Source organism: Zootoca vivipara, chromosome 8 (genome assembly GCF_963506605.1).
Source record: "Zootoca vivipara chromosome 8, rZooViv1.1, whole genome shotgun sequence".
Classification (NCBI taxonomy): Eukaryota; Metazoa; Chordata; class Lepidosauria; order Squamata; family Lacertidae; genus Zootoca; species Zootoca vivipara.
In genome coordinates, this window is record NC_083283.1 from 37858724 (window position 1) to 37881304 (window position 22581).

The 22581-nt window shown below is 42.1% G+C and overlaps 1 protein-coding gene across 6 annotated transcripts in view; it reads right to left on the minus strand.

Moving 5' to 3' along the window:
* The window catches only part of RP1 (RP1 axonemal microtubule associated), a 194812-nt gene that overhangs the window by 19145 nt on the left and 153086 nt on the right, over window positions 1–22581 (minus strand). For all 6 annotated transcript variants that reach the window (XM_060277834.1, XM_035125532.2, XM_060277835.1 and 3 more), the window contains 5 exons: window positions 17752–17903; window positions 12677–12929; window positions 11177–11415; window positions 5341–5467; window positions 4068–4216 (listed from right to left, as the gene is read on the minus strand). In XM_060277834.1, coding sequence (XP_060133817.1) covers window positions 4068–4216; window positions 5341–5467; window positions 11177–11415; window positions 12677–12929; window positions 17752–17903 — 920 coding nt within the window. The remainder of the gene's footprint in view (window positions 1–4067; window positions 4217–5340; window positions 5468–11176; window positions 11416–12676; window positions 12930–17751; window positions 17904–22581) is intronic.

Below are 22581 nucleotides of genomic sequence, written 5' to 3' on the forward strand. Positions count from 1 at the left end.
TAGAATTGTAAAGTTGAAAGGGACACTGAGGGTCATCTAGTCCAAATGCCTGCAATGCAGGAATCTAAGCTAAAGCATCTGTGACAGATGGTCATCCACCTCTGCTTAAAAACCTCCAAGGAAGGAGAATCCACCACCTTCTGAGGGAGTTCAACTCAGTGTCCAACAGTTCTTACTGTCAGAAAGTTCTTCCTAATGTTTGGCTGGATTCTCCTTTCTTGTAACTTGAATCCTTTGGTTTGAGTCCTACCCTTTGGATTAGGAAAAAGCTAATAGGATCACACACATAGGATCACACAACAATATTGCTGTTGTTCAGATGGTGCCAATCAGCCAAATGACTAGATGAACAACTTTTTGTTTGTTTCTTTTCAGACAAGCCAATAGACATGTGAAGCAATGTATTGACTTGCTCATCTGCTCCATAGGCTCAACAAGGTCTTCACCTGGTCCTGTCACACACAGCTGTAATTTTCAGAATACTAAAATGCAATCAAATTTTTGACTGTCATTTGTGAAGCAATCTTCAGATTACAGATGATGCTCAGCCAAGCCAGGCAGAATCCAATACAAAGGGCCCCAGTTTCCTCATCTCTTGAAAATGTATTTAAATATTTCAGACATTCTGATATATTTCTACATCATTAATCTGCTGTTTATAACAGTCGTGGCATTTGTATGAGGCTAATGCCATATTTTGACATGATATTAAACAGGAATTTGGTTACATTGAGTGGCAGTTACTGTGGAGTCAGGGGGGAAATTATTGCTAGGCAAAGCACATTTTAAAATGTCACAACAACTGTTAAGGTGTAGCATGCAAATTCCACACCTGAGATAATGTAAAACCCTTCACTTCCCTGTTTCCAGGCTCCCTTGCTGCAGAGGAGGAAAGGAAAAAAAACCTCAAGGTACATATATGCTTGCCTCAAAATGAGTCAATTCTACTGGAGTTTATTTTCTGTTTTTAGTTTAAGGAAAAGAAAACACACATAATATACAAACATACAATTTCCAAAAGTAAACATATTAAAAAAATAAGTCACAGCTAAGGCAAGGATCAATTGATCCCATCATATTTAAAGACTGATATTTTTCAGTCATGACCATATAAATCAGTCAGGAGAATAGAACATTTTTATAGGCAACCACACTCACTTAGTGAGATAATTTTGTAGGATCTCTGTAGCAAACACATGGCAATATTGATAAGGATTTATTAGGAACTAGTGGATTTTAGCCCGTTTAAAAACGGGCGCTAGAGGAAGCGGCCTGCCGGGACTGGCTTGGCGGTGGCGGGTCTTCCCGCCACCACCAAGCCAGTTCGCAGCGGGGGCTTTTCGCCGTTTGCCTTCCCCTGAGGGGGAGGCAAACGGCGAAAAACCCCGCCGCGCCGCAATTCGGCTCCGGGACTGGCTTGGCGGTGGCGGGTCTTCCCGCCACCACCAAGCCAGTCCGCAGTGGGGGTTTTTCGCCGTTTGCCTTCCCCTGGGGGAGGCAAACGGCGAAAAACCCCGCCGCGCCGCAAATCGGCTCCGGGACTGGCTTGGCGGTGGCGGGTCTTCCCGCCACCGCCAAGCCAGTCCGCAGCGGGGGTTTTTCGCCGTTTGCCTTCCCCTGGGGGAGGCAAACGGCGAAAAACCCCGCCGCGCCGCAAATCGGCTCCGGGACTGGCTTGGCGGTGGCGGGTCTTCCCGCCACCGCCAAGCCAGTCCGCAGCGGGGGTTTTTCGCCGTTTGCCTTCCCCTGGGGGAGGCAAACGGCGAAAAACCCCGCCGCGCCGCAAATCGGCTCCGGGACTGGCTTGGCGGTGGCGGGTCTTCCCGCCACCGCCAAGCCAGTCCGCAGCGGGGGTTTTTTCGCCGTTTGCCTTCCCCTGGGGGAGGCAAACGGCGAAAAACCCCGCCGCGCCGCAAATCGGCTCCGGGACTGGCTTGGCGGTGGCGGGTCTTCCCGCCACCGCCAAGCCAGTCCGCAGCGGGGGGTTTTCGCCGTTTGCCTTCCCCTGGGGGAGGCAAACAGCGAAAAACCCCGCCGCGCCGCAATTCGGCTCCGGGACTGGCTTGGCGGTGGCGGGAAAAAGGGGAGGAATTCCTCCCCTTCTTCCCGCCGCTGCCAAGCCAAAGCGGGCCTCCCTCCGCGCCCGCTGCCGCTTCGGCTTCCTCGGGTTCCCCGAGGAAGCGCCGTCCCATGCCGGAGGTGTGCGGCAAGGCTGCCGGGGGGGGGAGCGCTTCTCTCCCCCGCCGCCTCACCGCGCACCTCCAGCATGAGACTGGGCTTCGGAGCGGCGGTTGGCGGAGCGGCAGTTGGCTGTTCCCTGTGTCCCGAGAGCACGGGTCCAATCCCTGTGTCCCTGGTTGTCCCTCCGTCCAATCCCTGTGTCTCTGGGGGACATGCGCAGTACCCCAGGGACACACGGGACATCTGGACGCAGGGACAACATGGACATTATTATATAGGATAGGATGCTTCTATCCAGTTATATATCTCCTGACAGTTCCTGTGCAATGTTATATCAAATAATGAAAACAAATGGTGTGTGTGTGTGGGTGTGTGGGTGTGTGAGTGTTTGTGCGCGCGCGCACACACACACACACACATGCTTAATTCCCTCATGAACAAAGGGAAGTATAAGAAAAATGTACTAATTAAATAAACCCTTGACTTTGCACTGAAATTCAATCCACAATTTCAGCACACTTCTGAATTGGCATGCAGTATTCCATGTTTTCCAATTCAAGGACTATAATATATGGAGGATCTGTTTAGCTATGGGTGCCCTATAGAACTTCTGCCTTTCTTTCCAAATCAACACAGTCAGCCCACACTCCTCCTGTGTCACATGACAAAATGTTTTTGATGCTTAATGGAGTTTCAAAAGCAGTTATCGAGGTGATAGAGTAGTGGAGGCTGGTGTTTGGGGTTGTCTGGTTTTTTTTAAAAAAAAATCCATAAATCTCACTGGGTATCTGCAACCTCATGTGCATGCCTAAAGGACCGCTGTGGATTGTGGCCTTTTTCCAGAGGAAAACATCCTGGCATGTTCACAGTCAGTGAATCTGTAAAGGTCAGTAGAAAAATCCCCCGGGGTGTGGCCCAGCAAACTGGTTTAGCTTCCTAATGTTGGAGAAAGGGGTTTGTGGCTTCATGAGCTTACGATCCACCCATCACTGGTATATTTTAAGAAATACCAAGAAAGAGACAAAATTATCCTATTGAAAGTACTCATTAAATTGCAGATAATAATTTAATTTTATAATATTGTCTGCATATGTAAAGTATTGCTCAAGGTAGTTTCGTGAGAAGCTGAAGCTTTTAGAAGCTTGAAGGCAGCAGAAGGAGATGAAAATAAAAGTGCATGCAATAAAGAAAATAATATATTACCACAGTTTAAAGCTGTGGTATAATTACACAGGCAAAGACCTCTCTCATGACATCTAATTAGGAAAGCAACTGCTTGGTAGAATGTGATTCATTCTCCTTTGCATGTAGGGGAATGCTCTCTGCTATACATAATCTACCAGTAGTAAAGAGCAGGTTTACCCTTACAAAAACTACCTAGAATCTCACATATAGCCATGACAAATTTTCTAGAGGAGCCTGCCCTCCAGACATTTTGGACTACAACTCCCATCAGTACCAGCCAGCAAGACTAGAGCTGATGTGAATTCCAATCTAAATGTGTCTTTTCAGGATCCATTGTATTCCTATAATTGTTATTTGCTTTAACAGTTTTTCATTCTGAATTTTAAATCGTTGTAACATGCCCCAGAACCTGCTGAAGGGAAGGTAATAAATTTTATAATTATAATAATAATCCAAAACATCTGGATGATGCAGACTGGGGAAGGTTGTATTGGCGAATCTGCAGTAAATGTTCTAAATCTACTTATTGCAGTGAAAGATTACATGGCCCATCTTGTCACACACACCCCAGGGTGGCACCTGGGGTGGCCTGCTCCCTCTGCCCCCCCCCCATACGCCACTGTGCACCTGTAGTTTCTGCAATGCAAAGCATTACAAAACAGGTATACAGTAGTTGCAAGACAGTGCACCTAGCAACCTACCTTCCCCTTGGCGAAAATGTCCTTTCCATTCCTAACTAATTTCCTCTTGCCAGTGTCTCCCATGGATCCTTTCAAAGTGACGTACACATCTGAGTCTGTTCCTGATTCTGGGGAGGAGTCCGTTGAGATGTACAGAACATACTGTTTAACTGTAGAAAAAGCAAGAGGTATTGACTCTCACTCAATAATCACATACAAGTTAATATCACTATACTTTTATTAGGAGACTGTTATTTGCTGGGTGGGCCTCAGCTTGCACAGCTATGGGCAGGACCTCAGGGAGGAAGCCTTGGGCTTGGTTCCTGAGCACTTTTTACAATATTAAGGGTGGCATGTAACTAAGTTTTGCTCACAGTAGGCACATTGAAATTTGTAAGCAGGAGAAAGTTAGGTTCATTAATTTCAGTAGGTCTACTCTGAGTTGGCTGCTACCCTAAGAGCCTTTCTGGAAGCCCCTTATCACTCCCAGGCAAAAAGGTAGGGTGTGTGCATATGAGTGTGCTGGCCATGTGCTGGTCTGGAGGATGGGTATGTGAGTGAGAAATGAGGTTGTCCTTGTGGGACAGTAGTGAAAAAAGACATACTAGCCAGCACATTTTCCTGCAGCATTGCTAAGCCCTCTCGGCGGTCAGGGATTATACACAAGAGATCTGTCTTCTCTTCTTCTAGCTCTTCTTCCTTGAATAACTTGTTTGTGTGTGTGTGGATCTTCACAAGTGGCAAGTCTACTCTGCATAGTGCAGCAGAAGAAGTGGCTTTTACATGGATTTATAATGCTGGCATTAGTATCCACTCTGAGTGCTGAGGACTTACTGAGCTATTCCCACCCTGTGAATGGTAATTTTAGCTAAATGTTGCACAGTAAAATAAGCAGAACTATAAGATTTTCCCTTTTCTGACTTTGCCAGTTCTCGTGTGACACCAGCAGCCTTTCATCGGGCTGTAACAGAGAAAACCATTGGCTCTGCTGAGAGATCTGCTGCATAGGACTTCTCCTCTCCCTGAATTGTTTCTATTCCAGCTGGTCAGAAGCACCACTGGTGTAAGTGTTTTCTTATTTTCCTCTTCCCTACTCTTCCCATTTTCCTTTTTTATTGTGTATTTTTAATCTTTAAGTTTGCAGGGACTGGAGTGTGTGTGTGTGTGTGTGTGTGTGTGTGTGTGTTACAAATCTGATGAAAGCAGCTCTGGGAGCCTTTTTGGCTGAAGAGTGAGGTAAAAATGCTTTGATTGAAATAAACAAGCAAACAGATCTGTGTGGCAATTAACAAACCTGCTAAAAAGTTGCAGCCAGCTGTGAGAACTGGAAGTTCAGCCATTGTGCTTCCTTCAGCATCTGAAAAATCTCGGACACACGGGAATTCCAGGATTTGTTTGCTTTTTCTGTGCTGAAGTTTCACCTGTACAGAATGAGATATGTATAGATCAGACCAAGCTCTATGTAGGCCTGTGGTTTGTTTCTGGGAAGCTCACAAACAGGGCATGAAACCAATGGACACACCCTATGGCAGGGATGGGTGGACCTGTGTTCTCCAGATGTTCATCATCCTTGATTGTCAGCTTCGTGGGCTGGGGCTCCTGGGATTTGGAATCTAGCATCATCAGGAGGGTGAGAGGTTTTCCAAACCAGTCCTATGGTTTGGTCATATTGAGAGAATCAGCCCTAAGACCCAGACTCCAAGCATCAGTTCAGATCACTGAAGCTCTACTGGTTCAAAACTAGAGTATGCTATATCCTAAGCAGAGTTATTCATTATCTATTGTGTACAAATAATGAGATATTGAAACATTAGCCACAGTGCTAATACAAGTGTTGAGTCACACTTTCAGGCAGTGGCATAACCGGGGGGGAGGGTCACGGGGAGGCATAGCTCTGGGTGCATTTTTAAAAGGGGGCATAACCAGGTGCCCCCACAACAGGTTTCCAAATTGGGGCTGGGGCAGCGGTGACGATCCCCAGCGGATCCCCAGGTGGCGATCGCAGAGGTTGCACCCCTTGTTTGCAGGGGACTTTGCTACCAAAGGCAGCACATAAGAGTTCATCTCCCTACATATATCATATCATCTATCATCCTCTGAATGTTTGAATCAGTCCAACATTTGCAGGAAAAAACATTCCTTCCTGTAAATACTTATGAGATGTGCATTTATCACCCTCTGTGGAGGATGTTTCTTGAAAACCCTACTTTAAAAATGACTTCAGAATACACTGTAGAAAACATGGTTTTGTAAGAGCTTTAAAAAACAAACCACACAAACTCTCCAATATCCAAAGTTTGAGTAAAGCACCAAGTCCATTGATGCTCAGAGCATGATATCACCTATTGAAAGTACCGTATTTTTCCATCTATAAGACACCCCCATGTATAAGACACCCTTTTGGGGGGAGACTCAAATTTAAGAAAATGGGGGGGGAGATCTAGCTGTGTATAAGATGCCCCCAAATTTAGGACATTATTTTTTAGGAAAATACCTAGTCTTATACACAGAAAAATACGGTATCTAATATTTCATTTAGACCCAATATATTTTATTAAAGGCTGTTGAGGAAAATGGATTTTCATGATCCATTTCAATCAGGCTTTTGCTTTCGTCACCCTACATGATTGTCAGGGATGAGCCAGAGGTTTCAAGTTTCCCAGAAGGAGAGGGAGACGTAGGGTTGGAGGAAGGAGAAGGTGTACCCAAGGGGGATATGGAGGAGAGAGTTATTGAAGTCAGTCTAGAGGAACAGGCAGGGAGGGATATAGAGCCAGGAAGTTCACAGGGGCAACAAGGGTTAAGTTCTGGTTCAGACTTGGGGGTAAGGTTTAAGCCAGCTCTCGCAAGGCATGTAGAGAAGAGGAGGGGCGAAAGACAGAGTGAGAGGGTTCACCATTTTCTGTCTTGTTGGAAGGGCAAACGCAGACCTCAGCAGAGATCTGAACCGAGTGACTCTGATGAATGATCATTGTGTGCTAATGACCAATTGTAATTACTGTAAATAAAGGCTATAAAAACATCTGGAGACTCTCGTGGTGATTTGTGAAGAGAGGAAGCCTGTCAGCCCTGACAATGATGACCTCTGTTGGGAGAGAGAGAGGTAAATATGTGCCTGTTAATTCTCCTCGACCTCTCAGACCTCTTTTGATATCATCAAACATGGTATCCTTCTGGAGTGGCTGTCTAAGTTAGGGGTGGGTGGCACCACTTTGTGGTGGTTCCAGTCCTATTTGGAGGGTTTTTTCCCCCAGAGGGTGATGCTTGGGGAGTGCTCTTCAGCCCTGTGGAACCTTCAATGTGGGGTTCCTCAGGGTTCAATTTTATCCCCTATGCTGTTTAACATCTACAAGAAACTGCTATCTGGGGTTAACTGGAATTTTGGAGTATGTAATCAGAAATATGCTGATGACACACAGCTCCTTTACATCTGCAGGTGAGGTAGTGGATGTGCCTCTGAGCTTTGCCTCACCCAACCTTCTCCCTGCAACTGTTGGCTACTCATGTACACTCTTCCTTTGGGATTTCTGCTTTCTTTAATTTTTATATATTCCCTTCTTACAACACAGCTCATCTGTAAGCTTCTTATGTAGCAACAGCGGTTTATTTTGGTGCCTTCCACTTTTCTTTCTTGCTGGAATTGTCAGCCTTTGTGCCTTCAATATTTAACCTTTAAGAAACTCCCATCCATCTTGGACTCCCTTCTCTTTGAGTAATTTTGACCTCTGGACTTCACCCAGTAGTTCTGTTAGCTTTTTGAAATGAGCCTTCTTAAAGTCCAGAGTGCATGTTCAACTACACTCAGCTTTCCCTTGCTTGTGTATCACTTCCTCCCAAGGTTCTCTGTACTGTCACTTCATTGATCAGTTCCTCCCTGTTAGTGAGGACGCGGCCCAAAAGAGATGACCCCCTTTTTGTGTCTTCCACCTTCTGGGAAATGAAATTGTCAGAGGAGCAATTTAGAAACAATGCAAGACTTTCAATTACAACTATGAATTAAAAGCTACAGTATTCCCGAGAAGCATTTTGACTTTTATTTTGTCAGGAAAAATTCCTTATATTTTCTACAACACAGCTATTTTGTTGCAATTGATGATGTTAGCTTCAGTATCCTAGACATACTTGGAGAGGCTGTCACTTTGGTGCTCTGCTTCTTTCCTGGGATGTCAGTTTACATGGCAGATACTTTTGTCAAGGCATTGTCACTGTCTCCCTTTGTTAGTTGCAAGACCAGAATATAATAGCCAGCTTGAGAATATGTAGATATAGAACCATGTTTTGCCAGGTAATATTGAAGTCACACCTTGGTATAGTAGTTGATCCAAATAAATATATGAGAACGTTTCTTATGGCTGGCGATTAGCCACTGAGCCATGTTCAGGCTCTAAACAACTTAGGACCAGGATACCTAGCAGACCAACATACCTGGCTGATCACTAAGATCTTCAGAGGAGGTTTTGCTGACTATACTACGATCAGTGGAATGTCACCTTGTGATATCTAGAAAGCAGGCCTTCTCAGTTGATAACACTCACCCACATGCAATCCAGGAAGTGGAAACAATAGCTACTTATAGCTCTAGTGGCTTTAGCCCAAACGTAGCAGAGTTTTCCTGCACAGCACAGAAGCTAGTTGAGGCGGAAATGACTAGTCGGCTAGACACAGAATAACTATTTACAGGATTTATTAAAAGAAAATAAAACCAGCAGAGTTTCTGCATACAAAGCAAAGCAAAATAAATCCTCTCTCTCTCTCCTCTCTCCTCTCTCCTCTCTCCTCTCTCTCTCTCTCTCTCTCTCTCTCTCTCTCTCTCTATCTATCTATCTATCTCTATCTCTCTTTCTCCAACCATACGCAGCACTCCTACTCCTAACACCCAACAAGAAACAACTGTGCTAGCATTCCTAGATAACAGAGTTCAGTGCTGGTCGTTAACCAATCAGAGAGTAGTTTCCAGGCTGGGCAGACCTTGGCTTTCTGCCAAGAGTAAATTGACACTGCCTTGAGTTAATTGTGTGAAGCAAGAATCTGTAAGTTTCCCATGAAAACCAATTAACAGAAACTGAACATTATAAACAAAATGAATGAATGAATGAATAAATAAATAAATAAATAAATGTTCAAATATGTTAGAGAGCAATGTTATTCCTTTGCATTAGAGAGGAGACAGATTTACTCCACCCCTTGGAAGGACTGAAGGAATGCAAAACACAATCATTCGAAGACATCAGCTGGAGGTGAAGTATAGCCAGCTACTAATAAATAAAGCTTCTTTTTCAATCCATCTAAACTAGGCATTGGAAGGCAGTAGCCCTGCAGATATTGCTGGACTCTGGCTCCCATCAGGCCCCTCCCACAGCACCCCCAACCCCTTGGCTAAGCCAGCGGCAATCATCACAGTGAAATCATACTACCATAGTGAAATCTGTAATTAAGTTATGTAATAACACTTCCTGCTGTCTTCTTAACCACCTGCCAACTACTTCACTGAGTGACTCGGGAAAGGAATTTTTCCAGCCCCCACCATTCATTTTTTTTTTTTAAAGAAAACATTTGTTCCCAAATAAATTTTTGACGCATACTACGGAAGCAGTAATAGTTCTGCTATAAACAGAACTGAATATTATGTGAATAGTCTGATATGTGACAAACAGATCTGAGCATTATGTTACATAAGACTGTTAGATAACTGTTGAGCACAACTAGAAGATGCTTTCTGAAAATCACATCCCTTTAAATAGGAATGTGTGTGTGTGTGTGTGTGTGTGTGTGTGGGAGTAGGTTTGTGAAGAATTGCTGGGGACAGCTCTACAGTACCTGTGTTTTTCAACTGCTCAGAGGCAGAGGCAAGGCTTGCCAGTAAAGTGTGGCTGAGAAGACAGCATGCTGGTGGACAAGACAGGCAGCTTCTTCTCTCCGTGCAGAAGGCAGATAGGAAAAAGGGGAGGCGGGGGACAGAGTGGAGGTCTTGTGGGAGAAAAATATGAATTCGCATGACCCATGTGTGTGGGCTAAATAACAAAAGAATTGGCTGAGTGCATAATATAATAATAATATAATTATATTATTTATTATTTATACCCCACCCATCTGGCTGGGTTTCCCCAGCCACTCTGGGCGGCTTCCAACCGAATATTAAAAACACAATACAGCATTAAACATTAAAAACTTCCCTAAACAGGGAATGAATTCAAAATGTGGGGCTAAACTCATTCAACAGCAGGAGGGATCCCTCAGTAGCAGAGTTTAAACTCAGAAAAGTTTATCAGCAGTATAATGTGGAAATATAGACCTTTTTATCCCATTTAGTTCACTTGCAAAGTGCTCTTCTCTTTTCTACCCCTCTTGTAGTGAACAAACCACATGTCATTAAGTAAGTTTAAAATACTTTACTTACAAAAAGTTCCAAACGTCAGATTCATGCATTTATCCAAGCAGTAGCAAACACAGATAACACAGGCAGAATATTAATGAGGAGGAAATAAAGATAGCTTTAAACAAGCAGGCAAGCAAGTGGGGAGGCGTGAAGCTTCAGGCTACACCTAACCAATGCCTTGGGGCTGGGAAGCTGACTGGAATGAGGCTGAAGGAATCTGGGGGTCTAGTGAGCAGTAGGCTATGCCTGAAGAAGGGATTGCTCTTAAGTCCCTGAAGTGGGGATGCACTGACACAGCTTATTTGCCTCAGCCTCAAGAGAGGTAGAACAGTCCTTCAAGGGAAAAGCAAGAGCCCCACCCCCATTCTACATGCTAGTAGCAAAGAAGGCAGAGGTAAAGCTGCCCAACAAGGAGCTGTTGGGCTACCTTTACTGTACTGGATACCCAAATATTACTGAGTGAAAATTCTGGCACACTATTAGAGGGGACTGTCTAAAACCCTAATCCAGGAGGCTGTCTTCATGCCCTGGGGGATCTATCTTTGTTGGGATGTGAAGTGTGCTGTAACATTTAATCCCTAATAAAAACCATGAACAGAATATCCTAGTGATTTGTGGCCATTTGTGCAAAAGAAGAGGAATGAGGGAATGGACATGGGGCCTTTGATTTAGCCTTGTCCCTGGAAGCCCAACAAGGTTATATAAAGAAGTTTTTTCTTCCAGTATAATATACAAACACATAATTAGGATTTACCTCACGGCAATGCCACATTTCCCCATCTGTGTCTTCTACTTCCAAGCGAACTTTGCATATCATATTAGACTTCTTATCCAGCTCCAGTGTTGCCTGATAAGCCTCAGCCCTCTTAAATGATCCTTTGGGAATAAAGACTGAAGAAGATGCCCCTTTGTCATCACAAACCGTAAGAGTCAACTTAGGGTTCATAGCATTGCTTGAAATGCCTCTAGTTGTAACAGTGACATCCCAAGTACCTAGAAAAGCAAATCAGTAGGAAATTGATGGTTGTGTTGCAGAAATCTAAATTTGCACCACAATTATGAACTTTTGTTAGCCACATAGTGCATGAAATAAGCCAACAGTTAAACCCCTGATATTTCAATACTAGCAATAGTGCTGTGTCTGTTAATCATTTATATACTATTCTGAATTTGTACATTGTTTTACAATTTTAACAGTGTTTCTGCTCATATGATATCAATGGAATCAAAAACTGCTAAGAGACCAAGAAAGAAGGACAGAGTATCTCCATGTCCCAGGGCTCATCCAGGCTTATGCTTGTCCCATGCCTAGAAAGGATGGGTCTGAGCAGTTCCCCCCTTGTCCCACACTTTCTAGGCACAGGTCCAAGTGGTTTTGCCCTTGTCCCACCACTTTCCTCTGGAGAACTAATTCTTTAGTGATAAATTGGAGCAAGCATCCATCTGAAGAAAACCCTACTGACATTTGCTCCTATTCAGGGAAATATTGCATTTCCCCAGGGGGAAATGGTGGGGCAAGAGCAAGTCTGGATGAGCCGCTGCTCTCAATGCACATCATTCATCACCATCATCATCATTTATTATTTCTACCCCGTCCATCTGGCTGGGTTTCCCCAGCCACATCAGGGCAACCAAGGTTGATTCAGTGGTTAAACTGCTCCTGAACCCAAACTGAAATGGATCCAGATAGTCTGTAAAGTCCAGGAACTCCTGCCACTGCTTCACCAACATTTTGTCCACCCCCTTGACCAAGAAAGGGGTTTGTGGGCATGTTTCATTTCATCACATTTTGAAACAACATTCCTAAATGGGGTTTACCTTTACTTTTTTACCCTAAATGCGGTGTGGGTGAGGTAGAAGATACTGCTAGAACAGATTAGATATATCAGAAATAGATTCAGATACAAGAGCCTTTGGTCTGTCATTCATCATGCTTGAAGAAGTCTCCTATTTGTTTTTCTCTCCTCACCACCTTCTGTTACATCTAATCCCCAAATCTAATTTTAAAACATTGCTTATACTTCTTAGCCTCTGTATTTCTCTCTCTCTCTCTCTGTAATACAAATACAAATACAAATACAAATACAAATTGTATTATCCAGCTTTGCAAAATGCTATGAGGATACATGAATGATCTTACTTAGAATAAAGGTATATTATATTTGAATAGCATTTTTTGGTTTCAACAGACCCATCCCTGAAAGACAAAAAAAAATTGATCAACATTTAATAATTTTATAATAATGCATCTCACCATGAAAATTTTCGTCCAGCTTCTCTTTCCTAACTTTTCCAAGAAGTTGCACCTCTCGTTTCATTTTTCCATCACCAACTCCACTATCCAACCATTGCTGGCACAGGAATACATTCTGGTCACTATTCTTCTCTGATTCTTGTATCATGATTTGGTCAAGGTACCAACCTGCTCCATAACCAGATTTATTGTGTTCCACAAGCACTTTGCTCAACATTCCTAGATCTATTGCTTGGACACTGAAGGTATTCAACTATTGGAGAAAGGAAATAAAGCAGGGCCAACATCCACTTAATAAAAAACATATTAAACATTGCTCATTTCAACTACTCTATTAGAAAAGAGAATTGTTTTCCTGTTCAGTTGTTCCTTTTACTGGTACTTAAATGCAAAATTGGTTCTAGTTACAGGTAGGTAGTCATGTTGGTCTGCTGTAGTCGAAACAAAATTTAAAAAATCCTTCCAGTAGCACCCTAGAAATTGGTTTGATAGCTTTTAGATACCTTATTCATATGCAGAAGTCTTATTGTTCTAAAATGCTTTTTGGAACTTGAGATTGAGATACACTTATTAACTAAATGATTCCTATAGTAATATTTTCCAGCAGCATTCAAAGTATGCAGCTGTTGCTGTTAACTTTACAGATAGACCACAGCGGCTGAACAGTATGTTCAGCATAAACCCAGCAAGTCCATAGCTGTTTCAGGATTTAAACTCATTGGCCAGCTCCCTGTCTCTGGTATTTTGGTCTAAATCGATGACTTTCAAACTGTGTTGTTTGGAACCATGGAATTCCTGCAAAGGTTCCTGAACTAAAGTATTAGTAATAAAAGTTCAATTTCCACTGCACAGCTTGCCATACAATACAGAGCTGCAGGGGAGTTCTGGGTGTGTTCAAGGATATACACTCAGTTCACATGGGCCAACAGGACTCGTCAGTATCCCATAGGGACCCTACAACACACACACACACACACACACACACACACACACACACACACACACACACGATTCTTCTGCAGAGGTTCTTTGGCAGGAATGTTGATATGAGAAGGATTCCATGGAATTGAAAATGACTGGTTCATACTAATACCATGCATGATTTTCTCCATCTACTCAGCAGCAACTCTGTGAATGACAGCACAGTGCAATACAACAAATAACCAATTTGTGTGTGCTTAAGTTTTACTCCTTATAGTGTTTCAGATTCTAAGTATAAATGGCAATGCTAACAATGGTCAATTAGACTGACCACAGAAAGCTATCAGTCTTCTGTGCATGAGAGTTTGATAAAGACAAGGAAATGGGTTTTTTTTTTAGTGCAAATGAATACTTCTTCTAATACTATTCTAGCTTCCAGTAAACAACAGTGCAGTAGCCGCTCCAGAGATGCATGTTGGGATGAATAAATTACATTAGAGGGAATGAATGTGTGCCCATTTGAGAGAATACAAGCGGGTGGGTGGAAGTGTGGGCACATGTGGGCAGCAAAACGACCAGATGGATGGAAGAAGCAGCAGCAGCTATAATTTTACTTGTTGACAACTTCTATACAATGAGACAAAGAAGAATGAAATAAAACATTAAAAAAATAAAAGGGAAATGCTTTATGGTTTTAAAAATCAGATTCTTACACTTATCTTTTGGTCCAGGTATATTCTACAAATACTTCCAGGAAATGTAGCCTGAAGAATATAATTTCAACTAGAAAAATAGAATTTCTGACATTTTTACCTTCACATATTTATACTCTTCCAAAAACAGTTACCATGACAATGGGAAGTATAAAAAGCCCCAAATAGTCAATAGTCAAGAAGAATGTATCGTAAATAGCTTCTGGAACATTGCACTTTTGATTTTGTTATTTTAAATGGAAAATATTGTTATGGTGGCACACTATATGCAGAGTTGTACATAATAGGCTATACTAGTAATATTCATCTTTCTTTCCTGATAGTACTTTTCAGTTTGAAATCTATCATTAATCCTTTTCAATAGGACAATAAATCAAAGTCCTCAGGAAACAGTGGTCAAAATCACACCATTGTTATCAATGAATTTGTCTCAAGATGCATTAAATTACACAGCTCTCGCTGTTAGCCAGAATGTATTTTTGTCCTATGTTATTTTTCCCTTTGTGTAAAGACACATAACACTTCATTGGAAATGTAATTGATGAAAAGCAAAACCATTTTATTAAATTGGTTCGCCTGATTTAGATTCTGATTTAGTTCGGCAAAATGATAATTTCCTATTCATTTAACCCATTAAACCAATGAGAGCATTTAACTAGAAAGATAATTCCTTAAGCAATATAAACCAGCTTCATTCACTGTGATTTAATTGAATTGCTTCATCTTCTTCTATCATACAGTTGTGACAGCTACAAGCAGTAAATTCAATTTAGGCTTATTAATATGGCTGAATCAGATTCCCAGTTTTTGGAAGGGATATCATGAGTCATGTAGCTTAACCCCTGCAGCAGGAGGATTCACTACACTGACAGATACTTATCAACTCTCTTCTTCTAAATCTCTAGGAAGGAAAATTCTACAATTTTCCTGTGCAAGTTGTTCAATTGCTCAACTGTTTTAGTGGTTACAAAGGGCCAAACTAGCCAAGGTGTTGCAGATCTGTGATAAGATATTCCATCTCTTCACATTTCTTTTAAAAGCAGCAGTGAGATATCTGCATTGGATTTGGAGCCTGGATTTCTGTTCAGAATTATATGCAAATATCTAATATCATAAGCACAATTCACAAAGTATTGCTGCTGTTCAACCTCAATTTATTTCAGCAGGTCTTGCATTAAGCTCCCAGACAAACCCATAGCTGTCAACCCTCCCTTTTTTGTGGGAAACTCCCTTATTCCAAGCCACAGCTGTCAGCCTTCCCTTTTTTTGCTGGAAATTCCCTTATTCCAGCACCATTTCCCGCTGCTATCCTGGATTGTTAGATATACCGTAGACTGTCCCCGGGACAGGTGAGTCTGCTGCTGATCCCTTATTTTCGAATCTGAAAGTTGACAGCTACGGACAAACTCCATTAAATGAATGGAGGTTGAACCACAGCAGTGCCAGTTTGCCGCATTTTTCATTCCATAAGACACACTTTTTTCTGTGTGTCTGTGCGTCTTATGGAGCGAGTGCATGGTCCCTGGAGCTGAATTGCCCAGGGGCTAAAGGCAGATCGTGCTTTTTTAAAAAGAAAGAAAGAAAGAGCTAAAGGCTAACAAGAGGGAAAGAGAAAGGAACCCGCTCAGCAGCTGATTGCAAGAGATCGGAGAGGGAGATAAGGGAGCTAGCTCCCTTCTCAGCCCCTCCCGGCCCCTTGTCTAGGCCTTAATTGTTGTCTGCAGAGGGAGACATGTGACTGGCTGATTAGATTATCTGTCTGGAAACTGTAGAAATGGGCCCCTTTCCTAGAGAAGCTGCAGAACTGTGAGTTGAACCCCATATAAACAGGATTTATTCCCTTTGCAAGAAAACTCAGCAACTTTGAGCTGATCCTTAAAAAAATGGAGCTTTCCCCCTTTGCAAAATAAGGTTCTTCAAATATTTAATGGCGGGGCAAAGGCACCTAGGCATCTAGGAGTTGGCTGCTATGCCTAGGACAATTCAATTTTTTCTTGTTTCCCTCCTCTAAAAACTAGGTGTGTCCTATGGTCAGGTGGGTCCAATGGAGCAAAAAATATGGTACATTTTATATACATGGTATTTATTTCTATACACATTCCTTAAGAGAAGTGATTTGTATAGGAAAGAGTCAATAGAAATTAGAATTATGACACCCTGTGCTTATAGTTCCAGGAATATTCATAGCTGCCAAGTTTTCCCTTTTCTCGCGAGGAAGCCTATTCAGCATAAGGGAAAATCCCTTTAAAAAAGGGATAATTTGGCAGCTATGGGAATATTCCCTTAGGGCTGCAGCTGTAAAACTCGAAAGGCTCTCCTTTTTCTGTCATTAAACACAGTTGTTTCAGCAGGGTATTGATGCCCATGACAGTATTCTGCAAATTGTATTTAGAATCCTTTAAATATATAAGATCATCTTAATAACCTCAGATTCCTTGGGAGCTATGATATGGGAATTGCAAGAGATTTTCCAGTTGGCATGCAGCTACCCTGGGGAACAGCAGCTGAAGCAGCCAGATCCATCTTCATGGAAAGCAAGGGAGATGCAGATCTGAATGGGGAAATAACTCAGATCTGGATCTGGACTTGGTCATGTTTAGAACAGACTCACTGAAAGAGCCCCAGTGGCTCCATCTAGCCATGTCTAAGTCTGGACCCAGCCCCCTCAGCTTTGCAACTTCATGACTCCTCCAAAACCCCATAAACTTATACAAACATTCCCAGAGCTCCTTTATCCACCTATATATATATTTTGGATTCCAGCCCTTTGGTTACTGAATGATAGAAGATGGCTATTTCTGTCAGCATCAGCACTGCTAATTTGCCAGCATTTAAGAGTTGTTTTGGCATTTCCGTGTGCTGCTCTGGTTCGCCATAATAATAATAATAATAATAATTTATTATTTATACCCCGCCCATCTGGCTGGGTTTCCCCAGGCACTCTGGGTGGCTTCCAACAGAAAAATGAAATAAAATAATCTATTAAACATTAAAAGCCTCCCTAAACAGGGCTGCCTTCAGATGTCTTCTAAAAATCTGGGAGCTGTTTTTCTCTTTGACATCTGATGGGAGGGTGTTCCACAGGGCATGGCTTTGTCATGCTGGCCACATGAACTGGAAGCTGTATGCTGGCTCCCTCGGGCCAATAACGCGAGATGAGCATGACAACCCCAGAGTCAATCGTGACTGGACCTAATGGTCAGGGGTCCCTTTACCTTTAAGAGTTGTTTTGCATGTGTGCTTTGGATGTGGCAGCTCCTTTTTCTTCAACTTTTGCAAGCAATATAGAGAGGGAACACATCTTAAGTGTATTTTATGCTTTTGTCATGATTTCACATAGCAATGCCAGTGAAAGGAGAGCTTGAGGTAGCTGTGTTGTGAACACTCTGACTGAATTTTACAAAGCCCCTCAAAAAACAGCTAGACAAATTCTAAGCCTACCTGGCCCTTTGCAAAGTGTGCACATGACTTTGAACACCTAAGTCTTCTTTTGTAAGAATCCCCGTTTTCCCCGAATATTGTAATGAAGACATCTGCTTCTGTTTCTGATGCAGGTAACGTTCCTGTGTGGACACTGATTGTGTAAGTAACCGCTGTGGAAAAAGATCAATGATAGAAAATGTGACAAAGAAACCTATGAGAAGCATAAAATTAATATGTGTGTAAGAAATAAAACCAATAGTCCTATATCCTTCCTCCTTCATAAACAAACCCCACAGGACCTGCTTTATGAACTTAAGCTATGAGAAAAGTCACTTATCCAACCACAATAAATTAGTACCCAAACCTTGCTATACACACCACCAAATTATATATAAGAACAGAGAGTATTTCACTTCATTGTTTGCTTTTTGATGGTTGGCTGAGAAATGGAGGGAATGAGTAAAGAGGAGCAATCAGACAAACCAGATAGCATTTTTTTCTAGGTTTTCGGGGGAGTGGCTTTTGGGGGGTCAAACTTCTATGGTCAGGAACACAAATCCCCCCATAGGAATCAGTGAAAATCACCAGCTTGTTATGAGAATGTTTGCCTAACAAATAATTTCCAGGGAACACTACTGTGTTCAGTAAGCAGGACCTGCATGTACAGTACATGCTACAGTAAATGCAGTGATGTACAATTTTAGCCTGATAATTACTTGTCCATTGAAAAATGCTTTCTTAGAGAAGTGATACTCTCAGAGAAATCCATCAAGGGGGAACTGGCTGATAGGCAAATGGTCTTCTTCCAAAGATGTTCTGGGCAAGGGTTAATATGGTGGAAGTGTAAGGTGTTGTTTTGCCCATAGTCAGCTAAAATAGGGGTGCTAGACATGCCTTTAAAGAGAGAAATGAAGAGAGCCTTTGGTTTAACATTATCATTTGTCATTTAATGTTTCTTCACTTGTAACTCTTGACTATTAAGATACCAGAATAAAGTTGATGTGAATGTTCAGGACACAATTCTACAGCTCAAATGAAGTGCAACTCTCATACCCATTTTCATTTAAATGGAGGGTAGGGGGAAATGCAAAATATACTGTAAAGCAGTATCTACCTCAAAGACTGAGATATCAGCAGGGGTGTTGTTCAGTAATCGGAAAACTCAGGGCACAAATTTGCCTGTGCTGATTCATATGGATGGATGAAAATTTAGGTCTCTGACCAAATTAGTGTGTGTGTGATATCTTATCTTCTACTACATATTTTGGAAAGTTATTTGTCTGTCTGTTGGCTCTCTATCCATTTTGACACCTCTTGAAATCACATTTTCCAAGATATTCCATTCTGTTCTATCTCCCCCACTTACCCCCCCCCCCTATGGGATTTAAAAACAAAAAAATTCCTTCCCTCTTTTATCCCTGAAATTTGTGATGCTTCCAAGTTCTCCCAGACATGTTAACTGTAACCTCTTGTTTCTCAGTGGCCATGCTTTGCTAACAATCCTGTTGACACCTAGCTACTGATTACAATGATATAAAATCTCCCATGAGATGTCACACTGAAACATGGTTTTTGAAATGACAGGGTGTATTGTTCCATCTTACAAGACTAGCAAATTTATTATGGCACAATCTTTCATGGCCTTTCCATCACATGTATTTGCAAGAAAAATATGAATCTGGGATAGCACCTGCAGGAGTATCATCACCAGATGATGAGGAACCTACTTAAGAAATTTAAATAAATGTTCCTTTAAGGTGCCACAAGACTGGTTGTCTTTGCTGCAGAACAAGATTGACTTGAACTTGGTATGAAGTTTCTAACTAATTTAACTCTGCAAGTTTGAATAAAAAATGTAAAAAGCTAAAGGAGCCCTGGACAGTTAAGTCCAGTCGAATTCAACTATGGGGTGTGGCACTCCTCTCCGCTTTCAGGCCGAGGGAGTTGGTGTTTGTCTGCAGACAGCTTTCCAGGTCATGTGGCCAGCATGACTAAACCACTTCTGGCACAACAGAACACCATGACAGAGGACCAGCCAAGCCTCACCGCTGCATTGGCAGTGGGGGGGGGGCAAGAGAAGCGGCCTGAGTTCGCTCACAGCACTATTGCAGCTCCAAAAAGCCAAAACCACGAACCGCCACCTGAAGCAGCAGACTTTCTGAAATAATTTACTTATGGCCAAACTTTCTGATTTTAAAATTGAAGAATTGGTGTTTAAGTTTAATTTGGCAAAGACGGAAATAAAAAGGAAGTCAACTTTTGTCTTCTGAAAGACAGACTGCAGCATGGACTTGTGAATGAGATCAAAGGCATCTGAAAACACATCAGTCTGTTGTTACTTTTTAAGCTGCACTTAGTTAACTTTTAGCAACCCATTTCTCTGTTGGATACAAAGAATCAAGCTGTTGTTTTCTTGAACTTTTAAATGGTACTTATATGAATGGACTGGAGTCAGGTTAAATATAGACAACTCTAAGGAGGCTCTATCACAGAAGTTTGACAAACTAGATGAAAAAGTAAATGCCCTAGAAGGGAAAGTGATGAAACTGGAAAAAACAGCAGAGTTGATTGAGGGTATAAGAAGAGTTTGGATTTGATATCCTGCCTTATCACTACCCAAAGTAGTCTCAAAGCGGCTAACAATCTCCTTTTCCCTCCCCCCCCCCACAACAAACATTCTGTGAGGTGAGTGGGGCTGAGAGACTTCAGAGAAGTGTGACTAGCCCAAGGTCACCCAGCAGCTGCATGTGGAGGTGCGGAGATGTGAACCCGGTTCCCCAGATTATGAGTCTACCACTCTTAACTGCTACACCACACTGGCTCCCCAGTGAGGATCAAGGGTTCTTGCTGGGGCAGTAGGGGGCCTGACTGAGAGACGAAATGAACTTGAACAACAGAACCTACTTCTCCAATTAAGATTAAATGCAAACACGGTGCGAATAAGGATGTTACCGGAGAAGGAAAAAGAACAAGGCCTTGCTAGCTAAGTGAGTGGGATTTTAGCGGAATGGATGGGGAAAAGGAGGGGATGGAAGAATTTATTGAGAACATTTACAGAGTTTGGACGAGAGCCTCAAGAGAGAAAAGACAGCCACCAGATAAACTTCTGACTTTTTTAACAAGAAAAGTTTAAGATGCAGTAATGCTAAAAAGCTATGAGGAAGGCCTGGTGGTTGATGGACAGAAAGTTGACATCTTTAAAGAAATCCTGTTCAAATTGAGAATCAAAAGAAGGATATATGGAAATTTAACAACAATCCTTAGAAGAGCAGGGATAAATTACAAATGGGAATTCCCAGAAGGAGTTTCCTTTCCTTACAGAAGGAAGAGATACAGATAGTGACAGGTCAGGCACAGGAGTTTATACAAAAACACAGCAAGGACCCAGAGTTTCAAAGCTCAGGAGGAGATTCCAGAACTCCTTATGAAAGGCAAAGAGATGAATTGGAAAAAATGGAAGGGACAGGGCGAGAAAGCAAAAGGTTTTTAAGTGAAGTAGACAATGGCAAACCTTAAATTATTGATCTGGAATGTGAATGGCTTAAATAACAAATAAAAAGGAACAGGGTGAAGCATGAGATTTTAAAATGAAATTTGGACATAATTTGCCTTCAAGAGACTCATGAGAAAATTCTGATTAACAAGAGATTAGGGAGTGAATTCATTGCAGCAGATACTTCTGAAAAACATGTTTTTTTTACATTAAACCTGCACTTGAACAACAACTAATTCAAAAGGATGAGAAAGGGAGAAAATCGGTAGTTCAAATTAAAGTTCAAGAAGAAAAAATAGTTCCTGACTAGAACTTTTGTCACTGAACTATGTAAAAATGACTGAAATGTGCAATTAAATGAAGCTTGATTCATTTCTTGCAGAAGCCAAGAGAAACAAATCCCCCCTTTTCATATTAATTGCAGGACTTAACTCCAGTTAGCATCTATTCATTGCTGCTGATTTTTCTGTAGGAAAAAAAAGTAAAGCCCTGCTGTTTGTTCCAGATCAGCTGTTTTCCCTTTGAGCCTGCCAGTTAGATAATTGCTGCCACTACCAATTAAAGTGCTATGAGGAAGTAGCTCAACTCTTCACATCGATCTGCATTAATATTATTCACTACAGACAGAAATCATCATCTAGTATGATGCCTGGATGACAACACATAGTTCTGTATACGTCTGCATAGTAATGCATACGTCTTTAGGCAGCATGGCAGAACAATTTTTAGAGCAGTAGCTGCATGGACTCTGCATAGCACTGTGCAACTATATTCATAGCTGCCAAGTTCTCCTTTTTTAAAGGGAAATTCCCTTATGCTGAATAGGCTTCCTCGTGAGAAAAGGGAAAACTTGGCAGCTATGTATATTTGCTAATTTATCAGAGTTTGAGTTGGGATGTGATGGAAATCACTTTTCGTGTGACCCAACAGAACCCTTCATTTCAGATGCAATCCTGCAAGAGTTAGAGGTGCTTAAAGTGAGATGAACGGAACCTAATTACTTAAATATGTCCTACTTAATTTAACGCCTTTCTCCAAGTTTTTAAACCCGGTTAAACCAGATTGCCTGGACTTAAATATTTTATTAAATTTGCATACTGCCCTTCATCCATAGATCTCAGGGTGGTTCACAGCCAGATCCTCAACTGGGAGAAGCCAACATGGTATTCTCTATACATTCCAAGTCCTTATTCAGTTCTTAGCAGTGCAGGCAGAACGTTACCTGCATTGGGAGTGCTGGTGGAGGTTTTAATCAACCCCCCCCCATCCCCTCTCGCACTCCCAACACAGACAAGATAGTTGCATATTAGCACACTAATTGCGGCTTTGAACTGGAGTGCTGGGAAAATGAATGG